Below are 20,572 nucleotides of genomic sequence, written 5' to 3'. Positions count from 1 at the left end.
TACTTCACATTCACCCATACATTCACACACCAATGGTAGAGGAAACACAAATACAATACCCCTACCTGCTCATTGGGAGCAGATAGGGGTTCAGTGTCTTGCTCAAAGACAGGAGGAGCCAGGGATGGAACCTGGATTCTTTGGATTCCAAGACGTCACTCAAATGGATTATACATGTCATGACGCTTGAGGTCCAGTGTGGGGTTCATACTTAATGGCAAAGCTTTTCAGTGATTTCTCAAGGTGTACAAGGGTTGTGAGCACAGGATCCAGGTGAGAAGGTGGAGAATCGATACATGGACATGGATCCAGATAAATTCCTTTTTTTTTGGCAAGATTAATTTCTGGACATTCAAAAATAGACTTAGTCTCTAAGAGCACCTTTCTAAATTGACTACCAGCTAAAACAAGACTTTTTCCTGGTCTTGGGCCTAATTATTACATACTTTATGCAAATTGTGCAAATGAGGAAAGGTTGCATGACTTCACCATGATAATAGATGAATTTCTGCACATCACAAACATGGGCTTTGACTCTTAAGTCACCTTTCTAAGTTAATTGGACGCAAAATGTTAGCCGCAAAATGTTAGCTATTTCCAGGTAATTTGCTCATTAAGCGATACATTTGCTGATTATGCTTATTACTCAAATTGCCCAATATGCAACTTTTAGGAATCAAGCTTAAACTCATCTGCTAAGCCTATATATGACATTTTAATCATAAAGGTTTACAGGAAACAACATTTCTGGTTTTAACATGGGTTTGACAGCCCAAAATGTGTACAGCCTCTGACAAGTCTCAGAGGTCAACTGAGAAATGCTTCCACGTCTGACAACAGACTTCATGACATATAGAAACACTGTAGGAAGTTTCATGCTTCTTTCATAAAAAGCACAATACCTTCCATATATGAGCTTATCTTCTCACTAGAACCCTGAACCATATACTGCCCCCAAAACCAAAACCAACATGAGATGAATAGCACCTTTGAATAGCCTTGTACATATATTGCACTTTGAATGCATTAGCACTTTCTTTCTTGTTTTTCTTTATTTTACTGCTGCTCTCTCTCTCCTAGATGTTTTTAATGTTATAACAATGTCATAACAGAACTATCATAATAGTAATAATCACCATTTCTGTAGAGTGACTATTAGGTTTCATTTTTCATTTATTAGAACAAAACTGACATTTTAACAAGCATATATTATTATAATGGAGAAAAATGGGGCAAAAAGTGCCAAAAATGCAATTCTGAGGTCAATGACCACTCAAGGTCACCAGAGGTCAATCTGAAAGTGCTTCCACGTCTGAAATCAAACCTTGGGGTATGTAGATGATATGCTGAAAGTTTCATGCTTCTTTCCTAAAATGCACAATTGGTTTGCTTAACTGCTGCACTATTCCACGGGTTTGTGGCTTTATTTTTTGTGTTGAAATCCCCATTTGGGAATCTTAGATCACGTCATTTAAGAACTGTGTTCCAAACATAAACACACCACCCTGGCGTTTTTGTCAGGGGGGTGGCTCTGCATCGTTTATGATATTCATTCATATTTGCAGCAACCTGTTTCAGGCGAAAATTGAATGAATTCTGCCTTAAAAGTCTTAAGAACTACTACTTCCGGGTCTGATATCACAGTCCCCACAGCAGCCGCGTTCATGGGAAATGTAGTCTTTGGGTTGTTTGACTCGTTTCTAGTGTTTATATTGTGTTACTCTTTGGGTAAATGTGTACATTTACACCTTCAGGCGATGCTTCATATCCATATGAGTAAAAACACCAGGGTGGTGTGTTTGTTTGGAACACATGTTTGCTTATATGAAGCGATTGAAGATTCCCCAATGAGGACATCAACACAAAAAGTAAAGCCATGAACCTGTGGAAAGCGCCCTCTACTGGCAGTGACGTCAGGACTTTGGTGCTCTATATCTGAGACTTTAAAGAACCACTGTTCTAAATCCTAAGAGTATTCGGATATTGGTAAATACTCGTTGCTACCTGTATATAGTATTGCTAAAATCTAAAATTACACAGATGCTTCTTGTGTAACCACTTTATCCATTATTTTATACTTCGGCTATTCAAAAATAGCAGATCTACAAGCTCATAGCGCGGCACTCGGCTCCACGCTATGACAAAGAAATGTTAAACTGACACAGATGCGTTCCCGGTTTTAAATGGGTTAAAGGCACGTTAATATTGAAAACACTTTCAACCTGTAGCCCCTATATTGGAGAAGGGTCTATGTGGGGTGTAGAGGCCTTTCAGGAGAGACCCTCCGCTCTGGGAACGTCTCCACTTTTGTTTTATTTTTTCTTCTATTTAAGGTGCGCAATACCATCATGCGACAGAGCATCAATTAGACTTTATGCTTTTGCATTAGAATATGCCTAAACCTGACCTTAACCTCACCGGAAATATGCCTAAACCTGACCTTAACCTCAATAAAACTATGTCTAGACTAAGCCTAACCTTATCCTCAATAAAACTATGTCTAAACCTAACCTTATCATCAATAAAACTATGTCTAAAGCTAACCTTATCCTCAATAAAACTATGTCTAAACCTAACCTCAGTAAAACTATGTCTAAACCTAACCTTATTCCTGACCTTAACCTCAGTAAAACTATGTCTAAACCTAACCTTATTCCTGACCTTAACCTCAGTAAAACTATGTCTAAACCTAACCTTATTCCTGACCTTAACCTCAATAAAACTATCTAAACCTAACCTTATTCCTAACCTTAACCTCAGTAAAACGATATCTAAACCTAACCTTATTCCTAACCTTAACCTCAGTAAAACTATGCCTAAACCTAACCTTATACCGCACCTTACATAAAAGGGGCGTTCCTGAAATGCCTCCACACCACAGATATACCATAATTGCGATTCTGGGCATGTCATTATAGGTGAGTAAAAAGAGAAAAAAAAAGAGAAAATAAATGAAAATAAAATAGCATTTATTCAAAATGATTTTTTTTTGCACATCTAGCTTATGTGACACATTGTGAGAATGTAGACAGGCCAGTTTCACTATTTATCATACTGTGAATTTTCCTATTTATTTATTTTTCCAAACATTTTCAAAGATAGCAAAAACATCACATCTACAAGCTCAGAGTAAAGTTGTAGATCTGCATTTTTTTTTGCTATTTTTGGTACGACCTGAGAGTATACAGGGCTCAAGTGGTTTACTTTACAACATCTGCATGGTTGCTGCTGCTAGCACACCACACTGCCCTCCAGAGGCGAACAGGGAGCACTGCGCTTGTGGACGCCACAGGCTCACAACAGGGTTTAGAACGGGCTCTATGCACGGCAGACATATTGGAACGCAATTGGGCCTCTTCCTTACTCCCTTCACAGGTGTTACCAATGATACTAATGAAGGCTCTGTTCCATTTAGTGTAGCACAGTGGTTCTTAATTAAGTGTTTTTTTAATTTCGAGGACCCCCACAAATGGAACCAAATGGACCCATACTCTCAGAGTTACACACCCTTAAGGGTCCATTTGGTTCCATTTGTACACATTTGTCCATGTGTTCCATCAGAGTTACACAGCCGTTAAAGGGGCCATTTAGAAGCATAGATATAGAAACCTAGATACCTCATTGCAGTTAATTGGAGCGACCTGTATCTCGGGCGCCATTTTGGAGAAGGCAAGCATCCTGACTACTGGCCAATCGCAGCGCGTCTTTTCCGGAACTTGTCAGAATCTAGTTGTATAAAAATATATAATAATACAACTCGATTCTGCCAAGTTCCGGAAAATATGCGCTGTAATTGGCCAGTATTCAGGAAGCTTGCCTTCTCCAAAATGGCGCCCGAGATACAGACGCCTCAGAGCCGGAGGAGGCGTCTACCTTTATATGTCTATTTAGAACCCCCTCAATGAACGATAAGGGTCCCTGGACCACACTTTGAGACCCAATGGTGTAGCAGAGCGTTTCCAGTGAGCAAACATCCACAATATCAGCACCCTGACTCTGAGAATGGAACGAGAGCCTTCATATTAGTATCATTGGTAACACCTATTAAGAAAGTAAAAGAGAGGACCAATTTCTTTCCAACACGGCTGCTGTTCACAGAGCCTATTTAACGTCAAAACACAAATTCCACCCATAAATGTTGACTCGCCGTTTGCACTGGACAAAAAAAAAAACATCACATCAGCCCAGGCACTTACAAGTAGCACAGTCTTTGTCTTTTTGTAAGAGCAAGAAAATACTTTACAAAAAACGTAACGTCGAAAATGAGCCTCTTTAGCGACTCTTTAGTAGAGTCGAGCTCCGTAACCGAAAGTCTGTTTGATGGCCTCGAAGTAGAACCTCCTCCAGCCCTCCTTGGTGCGGTCCTCCTCGTCCGTGGGGACCCCCGTGGCCTCCAGTTTCAGCTCCGTCGAGTCTCCTTTGTCCCGGAAGAACAGGCTGATGGTGGCGTAGTGCTCTGAAAAAAACGCCAGAAAATACAAACTCACTCACTTAATCCATTAAGACCTGGAACGCATCTGTGTCATTTTTTTTGCATTATTTTACACTTTGGGCTATTCAAAAATAGCAGATCTACAAGCTCATAGCGAGCTTGTAGATCTGTTATTTTTGAAAAATCGTGAAAATGTGTGCAAATCTTTGAATATATATATATATTCTTTTAAAGCGAACATTTTTAACTCAAATCTTTGCTTCTGGGGGGTCCCTGGAACAACATATTTTGAGATGGGGGTCGGCGGATAAATACATATAATTTTGGGTGGTCCTTGACATGAAAAAGTTTGAGAACCACTGATTATAGCAACATACGTTTTTTCAAAAAACGGTTAAGATTTAGAAGACATTTGTAGAATGTTTTTCACTAATTTTCAAGATTTTTTAAAAATAGCAGATCTGCAAGCTCATAGCGCGGCACTCTGTGTCGCGCTATGAGCTTGTATATTTGCACAGCCAAAGACATCTAAAATGACAGATGCGTTCCCGGCTTTCTTGCGTTTTATCCTTCTGATAATGGTGTGACAATGTATGTATTTTTTTTACTTATGTTTATTATCAATAAAGAGGTCAAAGTCAAAGTTGGTTGGCCGGCGTCCCTCAGGGCTCAATACTAGTGACTTTACTAGTGACTTTACTAGTGACTTATACTATACCTTTCAAGCTGGGAACATATCTTCACAGAAAATAGCAGATCTACAAGCTCACGAGTGCCGCGCTATGAGCTTGTAGATCTGCTATTTTTGAATAGCCCAAAGAAATCTTAAAATGACACAGATGCGTTCCCGGTACTTAATGGGTTTAAATGGTTAACACGGATTGGTCTGCCACTTGGACACTTCTATTCTATTCAATATTCGGCCCAAATAGCAGATCTACAAGCTCACAACGCGTCATGCTGTGAGCTGAAGGGTTGTTTCACTTTAAAACCCCTCTGGGGTCATTTTATCGACTACACAGGCTTCTGTGTTTCAAAGTTTTTAAGTTGCTCGATTCAATAGTTATATATTTGGTGAACATTTGCTCAGTCACTAAAGAACACATCAAGTCATTGAAAAATCAGTCAGTCTGTTTTCAATGTGTGTAACATTGTTAACCCATTAAGACCAGGAACGCAACCACTTTTAACCATTGTTTTATACTTTGGCTATTCAAAAATAGCAGATCTACAAGCTGAATATATTTTTTAATGCGAACATTTTAGACTCAAATCTTTGCTTCATGGGGGGTCCCTGGAAGAAAATACTTTGAGATGGGGGTCCGCGGCCAAATACATATCATTTTGGGGGTCCTTGACATAGAAAAAGTTGGAGCACCACTGATATAGCAACATACTGTTGGGATTTAGAAAACATTTTTAGATGTGTATTTGGCCGAGGACCCCCATCTCAAAATATTTTGTTCTAGGGACCCCCAGAAGCAAAAAAATGTTCACGATTTCTCAAAAACAGCAGATCTACAAGCTCATAGCGCGGCACTCGGTACCACGCTATGAGCTTGTAGATCTGCTATTTTTGTATAGCCAAAGAAATATAAAATGACATGGAGCTTGAAGTTGAATGGGCAAATCGTACTGTACAGTAAGGGGGGGGGGGTGTCTGATCAAATCCAGATTGTTACTCTTATGTTATCTTGTTACTCTTATGTTATTTATATGTGTGTAATCTCGGCATCATTGTAAATGAGGGTCTCCCTCAATTGATCTCTCAGAGAATCTTAAATAAAGGTTGAATGAAAAAGATGGTATGAATTGAATCAACCTTTTTTTTTAAACGTTATGGGGTGCACACTAAAGCCAGAGTAGATGTTAAAATGACCTGATTTTTTAAAGCATTAGAAACATGATGAAGATGATGCTGTAAGTGATGAAACGTAAATGAAGACGTACCGCACGGCCAAGACTTGAATCTCCATCTCATGACGATCTTCTCATTTGAGACCTGAAGATGGAAACAGTTTCTTTAGGCATTTAGCAGACGCTCTTAATCCAGAGCGACTTATAAGCAAGGACACAAGATAATACATCAATAATGCATCAAATGCATAAAAATAGTCATCTAATAATAAAGTAATACATAAGTAAACCAATAATCTAATAATAACTAATACATACGTAAACCAATAACCTATCATCAGCCTGTACATTGACACTATACACACTAGGATGCCAGGTCAACAGGCATCTGTCTACATAACATGCTCTCTAAGTTACATTTTAGCCTTTGCATAATCTTAGAAAACAAGGTTTATCTCCTGAAGACGAGGTCACAGAGGTCATGATGAGTCTGACCAGGGTTTACATGTTTACATGACTTTTTAAGACTAAGGCCAAATTGTAAAATATTACTTAACAACGTTTTTGGCCCTTTTAAAAAAAATCTGCTGTCAAGACACGGGTGCCCACTTAGGAGTAAGATTTGTGGACCATTTCGCCCTCTAGTGGCTCCAATTGGGATGGCCTATATCTTTCTAAATCAACCAGTGGAAAAAGTACTCAGATTTTTCACATAAGTAAAAGTATCAATACTGCGAAAAATACTCTGTTAAAAGTAAAAGTCCGGAATTCAAAATGTACTTGAGTAAAAGTACAAAAGTATTGGCATCAAAATGTACTTAAAGTACCAAAAGTAGAAGTAGTCATCATGCAGAATGTCCCATTTCACAGGTATAAAAACCTTTTGAAAATAGCAGATCTACAAGCTCATGATGCGACGCATTGTGAGCTTGTAGATCTGCTAGTTTCAAAATGGCCGAAATGTAGATGGGGCTGAAGTGGTTAATGTGTGTTTTGTAATAATAATCTAAATCTACAAAGTAACTAAAGTTTTCAAATAATTGTAGTGGAGTAAAAGTACAATATTTGCCTCTGAGATGTAGTGGAGTAAAAGTAAAAGTACTGACAATTGGGAAAACTCCAGTTAAGTTAAAAAAAAATACCTCAAAACTGTACTTAAGTACAGTACTTGAGTAAATGTACTTAGTTACTTTACGCCACTTAAATCAACCGTCTTTGACCTTACCAGATCCATGAACTCTCCGTGCACGTTCCCGTTCATCATCCGGAACTGTCCTCCCCGCCAGCCCTCCACCACGGCGTCAGAGCGAGTGAACACCTGGACAAACTGCATGATGGGAGATTAGGAGAGCGTTAGTACCAGTGGCGGGAAGGGTACTTAAATGTTTTACTTAAGTAAAAGTATCAATACTGCAATGTAGAAGTATTCTGTTGCAAGTAAAAGTCCGGAATTAAAAATGTACTTGAGTAAAAGTACAAAAGTATTGGTATCAAAAATGTACTTAAAGTACCAAAAATAAAAGTACTAAAATGTTTGGAAATAGCAGATCTATAAGCTTGCGTTGTGAGCTTGTAGATCGGCTATTTTCAAATAGCCTAGTTATTAAAAAAAGGGCTAAAGTGGTTTATGTATGTTTTATTATGTAATAATTTATATCTGCAAAGTAACTAGTAACTAAAGTAACTAGTAACTAATGTTTAAAGTGGAGTAAAAGTACAATACCTGCCTCTGAGATGTAGTGGAGTAAAAGTATAGACAATTGAAAATACTCCAGTCAAAGCACCTCAAATTTGTACTTAAGTACAGTATTTGAGTAAATATACTTAGTTACTTTACACCACTGCTTAGTACAGCGTGACAGATCGTTTTTTCAACACAAGGGAGACGGAGCGGTCAAAATTAAATGACGAACTTTGAGCGAGAAACTCGTAGAGAGCTCCCGTTTCTCCAATATTCCTAAATATGTCATATAGGCCTGTCACAATTATGACATTTTAACTTGACGTTCAATTCCGCTTAAATAATTGCTATTAACAATTTTTATTGTGTTTCTGTCGTTGAACATTATGAATAAAAATAACATTTCTGTTTGGCTTTTAGACTTCGTAAACAAAAGTAACATTTGAGTACTTTTTCCATCACTGTTGTCTTCATAATCATAATGATCACATTTACAACCATAAGGCCCTAAGCTGCTGGCAGAAAAGGATCCAACATGACATGTAGGGCGTATGCTTCCACACATGACAACAACACGCTGACAAAGAAGCAGTTCATTCTAACAGCTTATAGAGAACTTATGTTCAGACTGTTTGTCAGCTGCGCTGTGCACTGACAGATGCAGAATGGCTCACCCCTAGGGTGTGGGTTTGTAGATCGGCTAGTGTGTGTGTGTGTGTGTGTGTGTGTGTGTGTGTGTGTGTGTGTGTGTGTGTGTGTGTGTGTGTGTGTGTGCGCACTTGTACTACTATTACTGAGGAGCATTTCCCTGGTGCTCACAAGAAAAATGGATGATTTTTTTTTTTTTTTAGATATGTTTACTATTAGAAAAAGATGCAGGCTGAGATTAGTGTTAGGATTATTTAGAGGTTAGGTTTAGGGATTAGAGATAAAGTTACGCCTGATTTATGTGTACTTAATTGCGCGCTTGTGCACTGAAAAATTGCCGATCTACAAGCTCACAACGCGTCGTGCTTGTGAGCTTGTAGATCGGCAATATTTTGGCTTTAGGTTTATGGTTAAAAATGTATTTTTATTTTTACAAATAGCATTCAAAAATGTTGATGTCCACACAAGTCGAAATACAAACCTGTGTGTGTGTGTGTATGTGTGTGGGGGGGGGGGGGGGGGGTTGTGTGTGCATGTGTGTGTGCGTGTACACACACCTCCTGCTTGAGGAAGGTCACGTAGAGTTCGTCGGGGGACGTCAGGAACACGTCGTTGAGCGAGAAGCTGCAGGTCGGGATTCGAACCCCCGCCGTGCCACTGCTGGAGGCGGAGGGTGCAGGGCTGGGGGAGGAGCTAATCTGAAAAACAGACACGAACACGGCATGATTAGACAAGACTGTCTGTACGTCTGTCTGTCTGCTCTGTGTCTCTGATGTAGTAGTACGGACAGACAGACAGACAGACAGACAGACAGACAGACAGACAGACAGACAGAGACAGTGGCCCTCATTCATTAACCCTTTAAGGCCGGGAAGGGAACGCATGTGTGTCATTTTAAGATTTCTTTGGCTATTCAAAAATAGCAGATACACAACAGTGGCGGACGCAGGATCTCTCTATGAGTAAGGCCAGGCAGATACGTGGTTTTCTCGCCGGTGCCATTGCTCTCTCTCTGGCAGTCTCTGCTGTCTCAAGAATCAAAAATGACTCAAGAGAATGAGGCCGGGACATTGTGTGTGTGGCGTTTATATTGTGTGCTTATTTCATGACGTAGAAAACCGGTTATGTGAATAAGGGACACAGGCAGACACATTTCACACTCGAGTGTGAAAAGGGATTCTGAGAATACACATTGGCTCAAAAGACTCAACATCCTCCAGACACGCAGGACGTAGAGAGAGAATGGATGCGTATTACGTTGTTTGTCAGCCTTAAGTATAGGGGGCGATATTCATAGTAAATACACAAAAAGCTGTCTGGCGGAGGGAAGGCACAGTGTATTCGAGGTAAGGCACATGCCTTACTTGGCCTACCGTGCGTCCGCCCCTGATACACAAGCTCATAGCGCGGCACCGAGTGCGCTTGTATATCTGCTATTTTTTTGAAAAATCTTGAAAATGTTTGCAAATCATTTTTAACTCAAATCTTTGCTTCTGGGGGTCCCTGAAACAAAATATTCTTAGATGTCAACAACACAGTAGTCTGTGCCTTGACTTCAGCGCGCTGACTCTCTCCCCACCCGCCCCCCCGTCCCCCCGCCCCCTTGAGCTTCAACAATATGGGATAAGGCAGTTTGCCTGTAAGACAGACAGACAGACATATATAGTGTCTTACTTGTGGTTTGTTGGACACCTTGGTGGGTGTTTTGGAGGTGGTGGGTTTGTTGACCTCGTTGGCCTGTTTGTCTGTGGGCAGGATCATTCCCTGGCTGTACTCTGAAACCAGGAAGTACAAAAACACATGCTAGCTGCCATTCAAAATTACAAGTAAACGCTAAAGCTTGCCAACTGCCATTCAAAACTACGCATCAACGCTAACTGCCATTCAGTTATTATTTAGTCACCAGTTCTTGTTAATACTTGTCATTGGTTCAATATTTATGAAAACACTTTCACTTCAACTTAAAAACCCCAAAATATCAGAAATTTGCGTTGTGAGCTTGTAGATCTGCTATGTTTTCATACTTTTGTGTGACAATGTAGTATGATGGAGTAGGGCATTAATTTCACAAAACAAACAATAAAAAGTTTAAATATGGAGATGAAAGATTTCTGCCTGATAGCAACGATACATGAGATCTACGCTGTTATTCATAATAATAATAATAATATAAAGTATGAATGGAGTGTTACCTGATTGCAGGTGTTTATTTATAATAACATAAAGTATGAATGGAGCGTTCCCTGATTGCAGGTGTTTATTTATAATAACATAAAGTATGAATGGAGTGTTACCTGATGTAAGGTGTTTGAGATACAGTCCCAGAGCTGAACGCACTCGTTTGACTCCCTCTCTCCTCATCAGGTCCAACAGCGGAGTGGGGGGTTCGTCTTTACACAGAGACACACTGATCTACACACACACACAAAATAATGGAACAAGTTTAAACTAACAAGTTTTCAGAGACCAGAAAGAACGCAGGACCGCATGTCAGGAATCAATCTCATTAGACATCAGTGGCGTTCCCAGGATTTACATTTAGGGCAGGCGAGATTCCCCCCCCCCACTCCCCCCCTCTATTACCCCAAAAAAAGAAATTTAAACTCAATCGGAGATCGAAAACCGGCGAAAGTGGCCGTTTTCAAGATGTTTTGGCCATTATCTCTGGAACAGAAGGTCCAATCTGCTCAGTTCAAAGCTTGTTGGATGCACGCAATGACACTTTTTCGGGTTATTTGGGTTTTTTAGGGGAGGCGAGATCTTAGTTGGGCAGGCGACTGCCTGCCCTGCCTCTACAGTGGGTACGCCACTGTTAGACATTAGACTTGAAGGGATATTTCACTTTTTAAAAAGCATTGGGTCATTTTGTCGTCTACTCAGGCTTTTGTGAGCCCCCCAGACCGTTTTTAAGATGCTTGATTCAGTATTTATTAGATACGGCCCCTTCCTATACAACCCCATTATAACTTCAAACTCGATTCATCAAAAACACCCGTCCTTGGTTCTGGTGACTCATCCTGCCCTCCGAATACGTAAGGGGCCGTGTTTTTTCGATTACTTTTTTCATTTATTTTATATACATTTTTTAATTGTATTTAATGTTTTTCATTTTCCAAAAATAATATTTAAAATAGAATAAAAAAGTAATTGAAAAAAACACGGTCTCCTCACGTATTAGAAGGACAACATCAGTCACCAGAACCAAGGACGGGTGTTTCTGATGAATCTAACATGGTTAAAATGGGAGTTTGAAGTTACAATGGGTTTGTATAGGAAGGGGGCGTGTCTGATAAAAGGAATATAAAATATCTAAATACTGAATCAAGCAACTTAAAAACTGTACGGGGTGCTCCCAAAAGCCTGAGTAGAGGATTTCTTTTTTAAGTGAAATACACGACAGATCCCTGTTGTCTCAGCCCACCACCCCCCCCCCCCCCCATATAAATGTGTCACCTTTTCAGAGTCACACAAGAACAGCTGGTTCAATCCTTACATGGGTTTGTTGAGCTAACTCACACAGTATAGTCGACATTTCTAAAAAGGTGGTGTGAATCAGCTGCTGTGGAAGCACAGGTGCTGTTCTCACCGAGTGCCACGCTATGAGCTTGTAGATCTGCTATTTTTGGATAGCCCAAAGAAATCTAAAAATGGCAGAGATGCATTCCCGGTTTGAATGGGTTAAATTAATCAATACCGCAATGAATATCGCTAATATGAATTTTTGACACGCACGCACACACGCACGCGCACACACACGCTTTTGGGGCCAAAGATCACAGGGAGGTAGTCAAACATTTGAAACATGTTTGAACTAAAATCATAACTAACTCACACACGTAACATCATTGTGAAGCACGATAATAATACTGTCCAAAATGTTTCAGAAATAGCGAATAAATGGTGTGTGTGTGTGTGTGTGTGTGTGTGTGTGTGTGTGTGTGTGTGTGTGTGTGTGTGTGTGTGTTCTTGTGTTCTTACATCCAGGTCATCCATGTCATTCTCATCAGACAGGTTGGGGACGTCTACGTTTCCTTTGTATTTTATACCAGTCTGAGATGTTCCTGCAATGAAACACACATTTCACATTAGGAACTCGTATTGTTAATGCAACATTTTCAAACATAGCCAAATTAAACTATATATTCTATTGTGGAAACTAATATTAGACCATATCGTTTGTCACTGTTGGGTGGAAACCTTCTACGGTATGTTCAAAACTTTTTTCAGTAAATGGACAAAAAAGAAGCTGTGTAGAACCAGTTCCTTTCCCCTCCATCAGGCGCCCCGGCTGTCATGGGGGAGGCGGTATAGCGACCAGGATTACTACATGTTTTTGTGGGGGTATTAACTACCCTAGGAGAACATGTAAACTCCACACAGAGAGGCCCTTTCGCCAACCCCACCTAAGGTAAGGCTGATGATGCGGAGGAGAAGACACGCCCCCAGCGCCCACAGCATCCCCGGCGGGAATCAAACCCAGGACCTTCTAGCTGTGAGGCGACAGTGCTACGACTGCGCCACCGTGCCCCACATAACGTGTAATATTATTATTATTATTATTGGAGGTGGTACGGACCCATCCATGAGGCTCGGAGGACCCATTCATAGAAGAAGATGAGTTTTCCCTTGCGGTTGTTGACAGAAGCCTCTCCGTCCAGATTGGGGACGTCAGTGATCTGACAGCTGCCCTCCGGACCCTCCACCCGGACCTCCAGCAACAACTCCTTCAGGTGTTCCGAGGACCAGCCTGTCGCGTCCCGCTCCGTCCTAGAACACACACACACACACACACACACACACACACACACACACACACACACACACACACACACACACACACACACACACACACACACACACACACACACACACACACACACACACACACACACACACACACACACACACACACACACACACACACACACACACACACACACACACACACAATACCTCTGAGGACCTCACATTTTGGAGACGGTGGTTTTATGAATGCCATTTCTTTTTTAACCCATTAAGACCAGGAAGGCAACGCATCGCATCTGTGTCATTTTAAGATTCCTTTGGCTATTCAAAAATAGCAGATCTACAAGCTCATAGCGCGGTTAGATCTGCTATTTTTTCCCCTTTTTTTTTAAATACAATTATTTTTTTACCGTAAGCCTAACGCCGAAAAATGTCATGTATAAAATGATTCAAAATGTCAAGTCATTTCTTTGCATATTTCAGTTATTTGCCATATCTGCCCTGTGCAATTTTAGATGGCAAAGCCTAAAAGGCAAACAGAAATTAAATGTTGTATTCATATCAATGTTCAATGCCGAAAAACACAATTAAATCACAACTATTTGTGTGACAATGAATCGTCAACCTAAATGTTGTAATCGTGACAGGCCTCCTATCCCTGTAACAGCCTCCTGAGCTGTAGTTGTAACAGTGTCATCAGATTTATAAATACCCTGCCATGTGCCAACCCCCCCCCCACCCCACCCCACACACACACACACACACCATCTGGGCCATCTGATCCTAAAATAACCCTTGGCTACGACCCCCCACCCAACCCACATACAGTACAACACACACACACACACACATAACACTCTAACAAACTTCTAGTCTAGTGGTCATTCCAGAAGGTTCTGGGACTCTATGGATCCGTTTCCTTTAAGCTCACTCAACCTTACAAATTCATCCATTAATTGACCATAATACCGGATCATAATAATCTCACAGCTGTAACACATAGTTTAATGTTAAAGTTAGTTAAAGTTAGTTAAAAGACAGACTTTCATTAGCCATGGTTCACATGACGCTCGTCTGTCACAAGCGTCATGGAACCACTTGTTCCTGGGGTTTGAATGGTCTCCATTTACACCCAGTACATCTACATAAACGTTCAGATTTCAAAGATAAAGTGCTGACCCCAAAGCCATGGATGTAACAAGTCAGAACGCTTGGGTCTAAGTACCCGTATCTTCCGTATTGTTCAATAAAAGACATTTTAATCCGATCGACGGCCATTTTCTCATAGAGTTATAATGTATCAGAGTGCAATACACCTCTCAGCCAATAGGGTCGCGTACTTGAAAGCATATGAAGGAAATCTTGAGATAATGGCCACCGATCGGATTAAAATGCTTCTTATTGAACAATACGGAAGATACGGGTACTTAGACCCAGGCGTTTTAACTTGTAACATCCATGGCCGTGGGGTCAGCACTTTATATTTGAAATCTGAATGTTTATGTAGATGTACGGGTTGTAAATAGAGACCATTACAAAAATCAGGAACGGTTCGATGACTGTCATGATATGACAGTCATGTTTCAGGGCTACACTTCCATGAGATCCATTCGCTCTCTGACAACAGACCAGTCTAATCCCTCCCTACCAATTAATACAAGATCACTTGTTTTCGGCAAGCGACACCGTCGTACGGACAGGGGACAGGGGACAGGGGACGGACGGACGGGGGGCTAAATAATAAATCAACCATTACGTAATCAACACAGTTTTATCCTGCTGATTAAAACACGTGACAAGAGGAAACTTACTTATTTATAAAGTCACGCATCCTGAACAGATAACGTCCCCCGTCGATACAATAGACTAGATCAATACTATACAATACTAGCTGTAGAATACAACTCTCGTAGACGTATTTATGATTCTGACGTTTTCAATCTATGAGAGTTGAAGGGTTCACCACCCATGGACACAGGGACTTTCAGCACTATGCCCCGTAGACACTCCAAACACGTACAAATTGAAAATAAAAGGTGCTTACCCCCACGCCCCAAATGTTAGCTCTCGCTACGGGGTAGTAGTTCAGTGTAATAATCCATATCTTTCAAAAAAGAAGTGTTTTAATGCCGTCTGTGGCCAAACGCCATTTTTTCACCCTCGTTTACTTCCTATTTACAATGAGTGTAATTCCGGGTTTCACCAGATGGGCGCGTCACTACCGCCCATTGGGAACTTCCGACAGAATTGGCCACAGACGGCATTAAAACACTTCTTTATTGAAAGATATAGATTATTACATTAAACTACTACCCCGTAGCGAGAGTTAACATTTGGGTCGTGGGGGTAAGCACCTTTATTCTCAATTTGTACATGTTTGGAGTGTCCACGGGGTATAGTGCTGAAAGTCCCTGTGTCCATGGGGGGTGAACCCTACAACTCTCATAGATTGAAAACGTCAGAATCATAAATACGTCTACGAGAGTTGTATTCTACAGCTAAGACTAGATATAAATACTATACAATACAATCAAAATGATATTAAATGATGATCAGAAAGTCTCACCAGTGCCAGTTGTTGACGTTGGTCGCGTCTGCTCTCTCCTCCACGATCCAGCGTGGGTCTCCTTCTCCCCATTTAGCCATGGAACCCCCGATAAAACACCTCAAATTCAATGAATAACGGAATTAATTGATCTGCGTCAATTTGAGCCCAAAGGACAGTTTGAATCCCTGTTATGGACAGTTGAGCAGCTGAGCCGGTGTGTGTGTGTATGAGTGGGAGAAGTGAGAACGCTCACTACATAGGCTACTGCACTAAATACAGTAGAAATACACTACTGACTTAATTTACGTCACATCCGTGCCAGTGTTGCCAGGTATTGTGAGAGAAACCAGCAGTGGTGGAAAAAGTGCTCAAATTGTTTACTTTAAGTAAAAGTATCAATACTGCAATGTTGAAATACTCTGTTACAAGTAAAAGTCCGGAATTCAAAATTTACTTGAGTAAAAGTACAAAGGTATTGGTATCAAAATGTACTTAAAGTACCAAAAGTATAAAGTACTCATTATGCAGAATGTCCCATTTCACAAGTTTTCAAATGTATAAAAAATCATTTGAAAATAGCAGATCTACAAGCTCACAATTGTGAGCTTGTAGATCGGCCATTTTCAAATGGTCAAAATGTATATAGGGCTGAAGTGGTTAATGTATGTTTTTTTAATAATCAAAATCTACAAAGTAACTAGTAACTAAAGTTTTCAAATAATTGTAGTTGAGTAAAAAGTACAATATTTGCCTCTGAAATGTACTGGAGTAGAAGTAAAAGTATTGGAAATTGGAAATACTCAGGTAAAGTCAAAATACCTCCAAATTGTACTTTAGTACAGTACTTCAGTAAATGTACTTAGTTACTTTCCACCCCTGGAAAAAGCAACCATGTCAATGAAAACAAGCCCAAAAAATAAGCATATAAAATTGGCCACATGAGCCCTTTAAACGTACTAGATTTTCAGCCTGCTACACGGCCTTCACACCTAGTCCTATGTTGCGGTGATAAGAGCAATGGTCACCGAAGTATGGCCATTTGAAGTGTCAAACACTGCTATAACACTGCTGCCGAGCAGCGATGCACCTGCAGCACCCAGGTCCACTGTCATACCTGTGCGACCTTGTGTTCGGGAGGTAGGGGTAAAACTGGAAGTTAACAGATCCACTTCTGGGATCTCCACACCCCTCCGTTCCTAGGCAATCTAATCTGAGTTCCCAGAAGTTTTCGCCAGCTCGGCGAGGAACTTCTGGGCCAGAGCCCTGGTATTTGTGGGCGGGATGTAACTTCCGCTCAGAATCTGAGCGGACACGCCTCTTACCGGTCTGAGAGCTGTGCAACTCGTCTAAAAAGTCAGACGAGAGGCAAACAGCAGTACACAACAATGGCGGCCGCAATTTCTCAAGGGGAAATTGCTTCCCGTCGATCCTATTTAGATGCAACACCCAGTGCATGTGGATCCCGCCCCCTTTTCTTCATTGGCTGTTGATTTGAATCACAACGCAGTGGCCACGCCCCTGCTGTCCAAGCTCCGACGCAATGCCTCCCAGACTATAGGCAATCTGACAAATCGGGAGTTGGAAGGAAAAACCGGAAGTGGAATTCTTTTATGAAATTGGAAGTCTGTGGGACCACCCACCAAGTGTGGGGCCTTTAGCATACTGGGAACTGGAATAATGGCTGTTTGAAGCCCAGACAATAGGGACACAGAGGGGACAGGGCATCAGCAATTACAACCTGTCCCTATTGGCCGTCCAAGAGCACCTACCAAGTTTGGGGCATTTAGAATGCTGGGAACTGGAGTTATGGCTGTTTGAAGCCCAGCCAATAGGAACACAGAGGGGGCGGGGCATCAGCAATTACAGCCTATCCCTATTGGCCGTGTAAGAGCACCTACCAAGTTTGGGTAGCTTTACATGCTGGGAACTGGAGTTATGGCTGTTTAAACCCCAGCCAATAGGAACACAGAGGGGGCGGGGCTTACGCAATTACAGCCTGTCCCTATTGGCCGTCTAAGAGCACCTACCACGTTTGGGGCATTTAGCATGCTGGGAACTGGAGTTTTGGCTGTTTAAACCCCAGCCAATAGGAACACAGAGGGGGCAGAGCAATGGTGCGCCTGTGGCTATTGTGATGGCAGACCCCTGACCAGTGTTGCTGCGAAGTTTGGTGCGGATCGGAGCAACAGTGCGCCTCGCAGGTCCGCATGTTACGTTTGTGACGTCCGCCCGCGCACCCGCCCGCACACCCGCCCGCACACCCGCCCAACTTCAAGGCAATTTTGATATAGGCTATTACAAGGGTTGCAATGCTCATGGGACGGCCTTGCACGTGTAGTGGAACGCAGTGAGCTGGGATTGAACCCGAGGCTCCCACTCGCCAGTCCGACGTGTTACCAGTCATGCCAATAGGGCTGAGCCTGATTGGCAGGTCTGTTGCACGCCGGTTCTGGCTAATTTGACTGTGGGGGCTACACACGCCATGCAGGAACCTATTTGACCAGGAGCACACGCAGGCCCACGCACAGATGTAAAACAACTTTAAATTCACACCTCTGTAAACCAGAAAGTTTACAAAGGCTCCCGACTCACACCGGGCAAATTAACATAGGAATGAGCCTAGATGCATCAATTGTCCATTGTGTGACCTGTAGTGTAGGTGTTAAGCGACGTGCACGTCACGTCATTAAAATACAGTGCAACTTCCAACTTCCAATTCAGCATTGCAACACTGGATATTACATTGATCTACAAGTTCACATTGTAGATCTTCTACTTTCAAAAGAAATCTTGAAGAAAATTAAAAAATAATTAATTTTAACTAGGCCTACACAAATCTTCTATGGGGGTCCTTGCCATCAAAATACTTGAGAACCACTGGTTTATACAACATTACACAGCAAACCCAAAATAAGAAACTACACTTTAGAAACAAGCCCAAAGAACCGCAACCCGCAACTACCAATAGGCCTATTTATAAGCGACTTTACAGAAAAACAAGCCCAAAGTCGCTTATAATAAACTGACATGGCAACACTGATCCGTGCATGCAATGTGAGGCAGCAGCGCCATCTGTTGGCTGTATCAGTGCATCTCACCCTTTGAAAATGGATTTACTAGGTCAGGGGTCTTCAAGGTTTTTCAGGCTACGGTCCCCTTATCCGAGAGAGAGATGAAGCAGGGACCCCCACTACATATTGTCAGTGGTGGAAAAATTACAAAAAAAAAAGTTTACTCCAGTAAAGTAAAAGTGCCTCAAAATTCTACTTAAGTACAATACTTCAGTAAATGTACTTAGTTACTTTCCACCACTGCATATATAGTGCATATAATTGAGTTGCAGATTAAACCTTTTCATAGATTTCATAGATAGCTACATAGACTTGTTTAACAGCACTGTCAAGTGGTCAATTCATGTTTTTTTTATTGTTTATTTTTTTACACATTATCTTTTCTATTAATATGTTGGATTCATGTTAATGTGTACTTGCAGACATTTAACTACTTAACCCCTCAATACTTAGTAAACTTGACCTTTGGCTCTGTACTTTGTCTGCTCTTTTTCCCCTCTACTCTACACCAAACCTCTTTGCCTGTAATTGCCGATCTACAAGCTCACAACCACGACGCTTTGTGAGATTGTACTGTAGATCAGCTATTTTTGACCAATGTTCTCCTCGGAATAGGGGTGCTAAGGGTTATGTTATATCTCTGTAATAACTTAAAGGGATAGTTCACCCCAAAATAAATATTTTTTTTCTATGGAGTCACCCCCATGGAAACTTGAATTCATGGATTTTTTTGTTTGTTTTTGTCGCATTCCTAAGCTAAAAAGTTTACCAGCGGACCGGTAGGCAGCGGTTCCGGTAGGATACACAAAGGAGACTCTTTGTGTCTCCTACCGGAACTGCTGCAGGTCATCAAATTATTGGCTTAGGAATGAGACAAAAACTAAAAAATATCCATGAATTCAAGTCTCCATGGGGGTGACTCATCGAAAAAAAAGTCATTTTGGGGGTGAACTATCTCTTTAATATAGCGTCACAATCATTTTAACCACTTTAACCATATTTTATACTTTGGCTATTCAAAAATAGCAGATAATACAAGCTCACAGCGTGTCACTTCATGTTGCGCTGTGAGCTTGTACATCTGCTATTTTTGAAAATATTTGAAAAATATTGAAATATTTGGAAAAATTTGAATAATTCCTACACACTGAAACCCCATGAAGAAGATCCACACCATGGGGGACCGGGCCTTCTGCTCGGCTGTGGAATGCCCTCCCTGACCATCTGAGAACACCACAGTCCGTTGATGCTTTTAAAAGGGGACTAAAAACCTTTCTTTTTAACAAGCAGTGGTGGGAAAAGTACTCAAATGTTTTACTTTAAGTAAAAGTATCAATACTGCAACGTAGGAACACTCTGTAACAAGTAAAAGTCCGGAATTCAAATAGACTTATGTAGTATATACATGTATGTTTTTATGCCATGTAGCACTTTGAGATTTGTGTCAAATATAAAGAGTTACAAATACAATGTATTATTATTATTATTATCAAAAATAACCACACTCATAAGTAGAAGTCTTTTGTAGTTTTTCAGCTTTAATGCAGCAGCATGCAGACTTACAGAGTTACAGACACAAACGTGTTTCA

General features: G+C 41.1%; 2 protein-coding genes across 2 annotated transcripts in view; both read right to left on the bottom strand.

Moving 5' to 3' along the window:
• Positions 1-20,572, bottom strand: part of cdc42bpb (CDC42 binding protein kinase beta (DMPK-like)) — a 419,833-nt gene that overhangs the window by 214,114 nt on the left and 185,147 nt on the right. The window lies entirely within an intron of this gene.
• Positions 3,795-16,167, bottom strand: LOC308103524 (activator of 90 kDa heat shock protein ATPase homolog 1-like). Its single transcript, XM_080453525.1, has 9 exons — positions 15,931-16,167; positions 13,195-13,385; positions 12,597-12,679; positions 10,913-11,030; positions 10,293-10,393; positions 9,176-9,316; positions 7,515-7,616; positions 6,383-6,434; positions 3,795-4,456 (listed from the first exon to the last, which is right to left on the bottom strand). The coding sequence occupies exons 1-9, from the start codon at positions 16,008-16,010 to the stop codon at positions 4,284-4,286; spliced, it is 1,041 nt and encodes a 346-aa protein (XP_080309651.1). The 5' UTR covers positions 16,011-16,167; the 3' UTR covers positions 3,795-4,283.

Source organism: Gymnoscopelus braueri (assembly GCF_963280865.1).
Source record: "Gymnoscopelus braueri genome assembly, chromosome: 16".
In the NCBI taxonomy this organism is placed as follows: Eukaryota; Metazoa; Chordata; class Actinopteri; order Myctophiformes; family Myctophidae; genus Gymnoscopelus; species Gymnoscopelus braueri.
Note: the sequence above shows the minus strand (reverse complement) of the source record. Positions and strands in the feature narration are given on the sequence as shown.

Excerpts from the sequence above, each read along its gene's own strand:
- LOC308103524 (XM_080453525.1), bottom strand. The coding sequence starts at position 16,010 with ATGGCTAAATGGGGAGAAGGAGACCCACGCTGGATCGTGGAGGAGAGA. Across the intron at positions 11,031-12,596 it reads ATGACATGGATGACCTGGAT|ATCAGTGTGTCTCTGTGTAA; the intron begins GTAAGAACACAA and ends GTGTGTGTGTAG. Across the intron at positions 10,394-10,912 it reads TCTCAAACACCTTACATCAG|AGTACAGCCAGGGAATGATC; the intron begins GTAACACTCCAT and ends TCCTGGTTTCAG.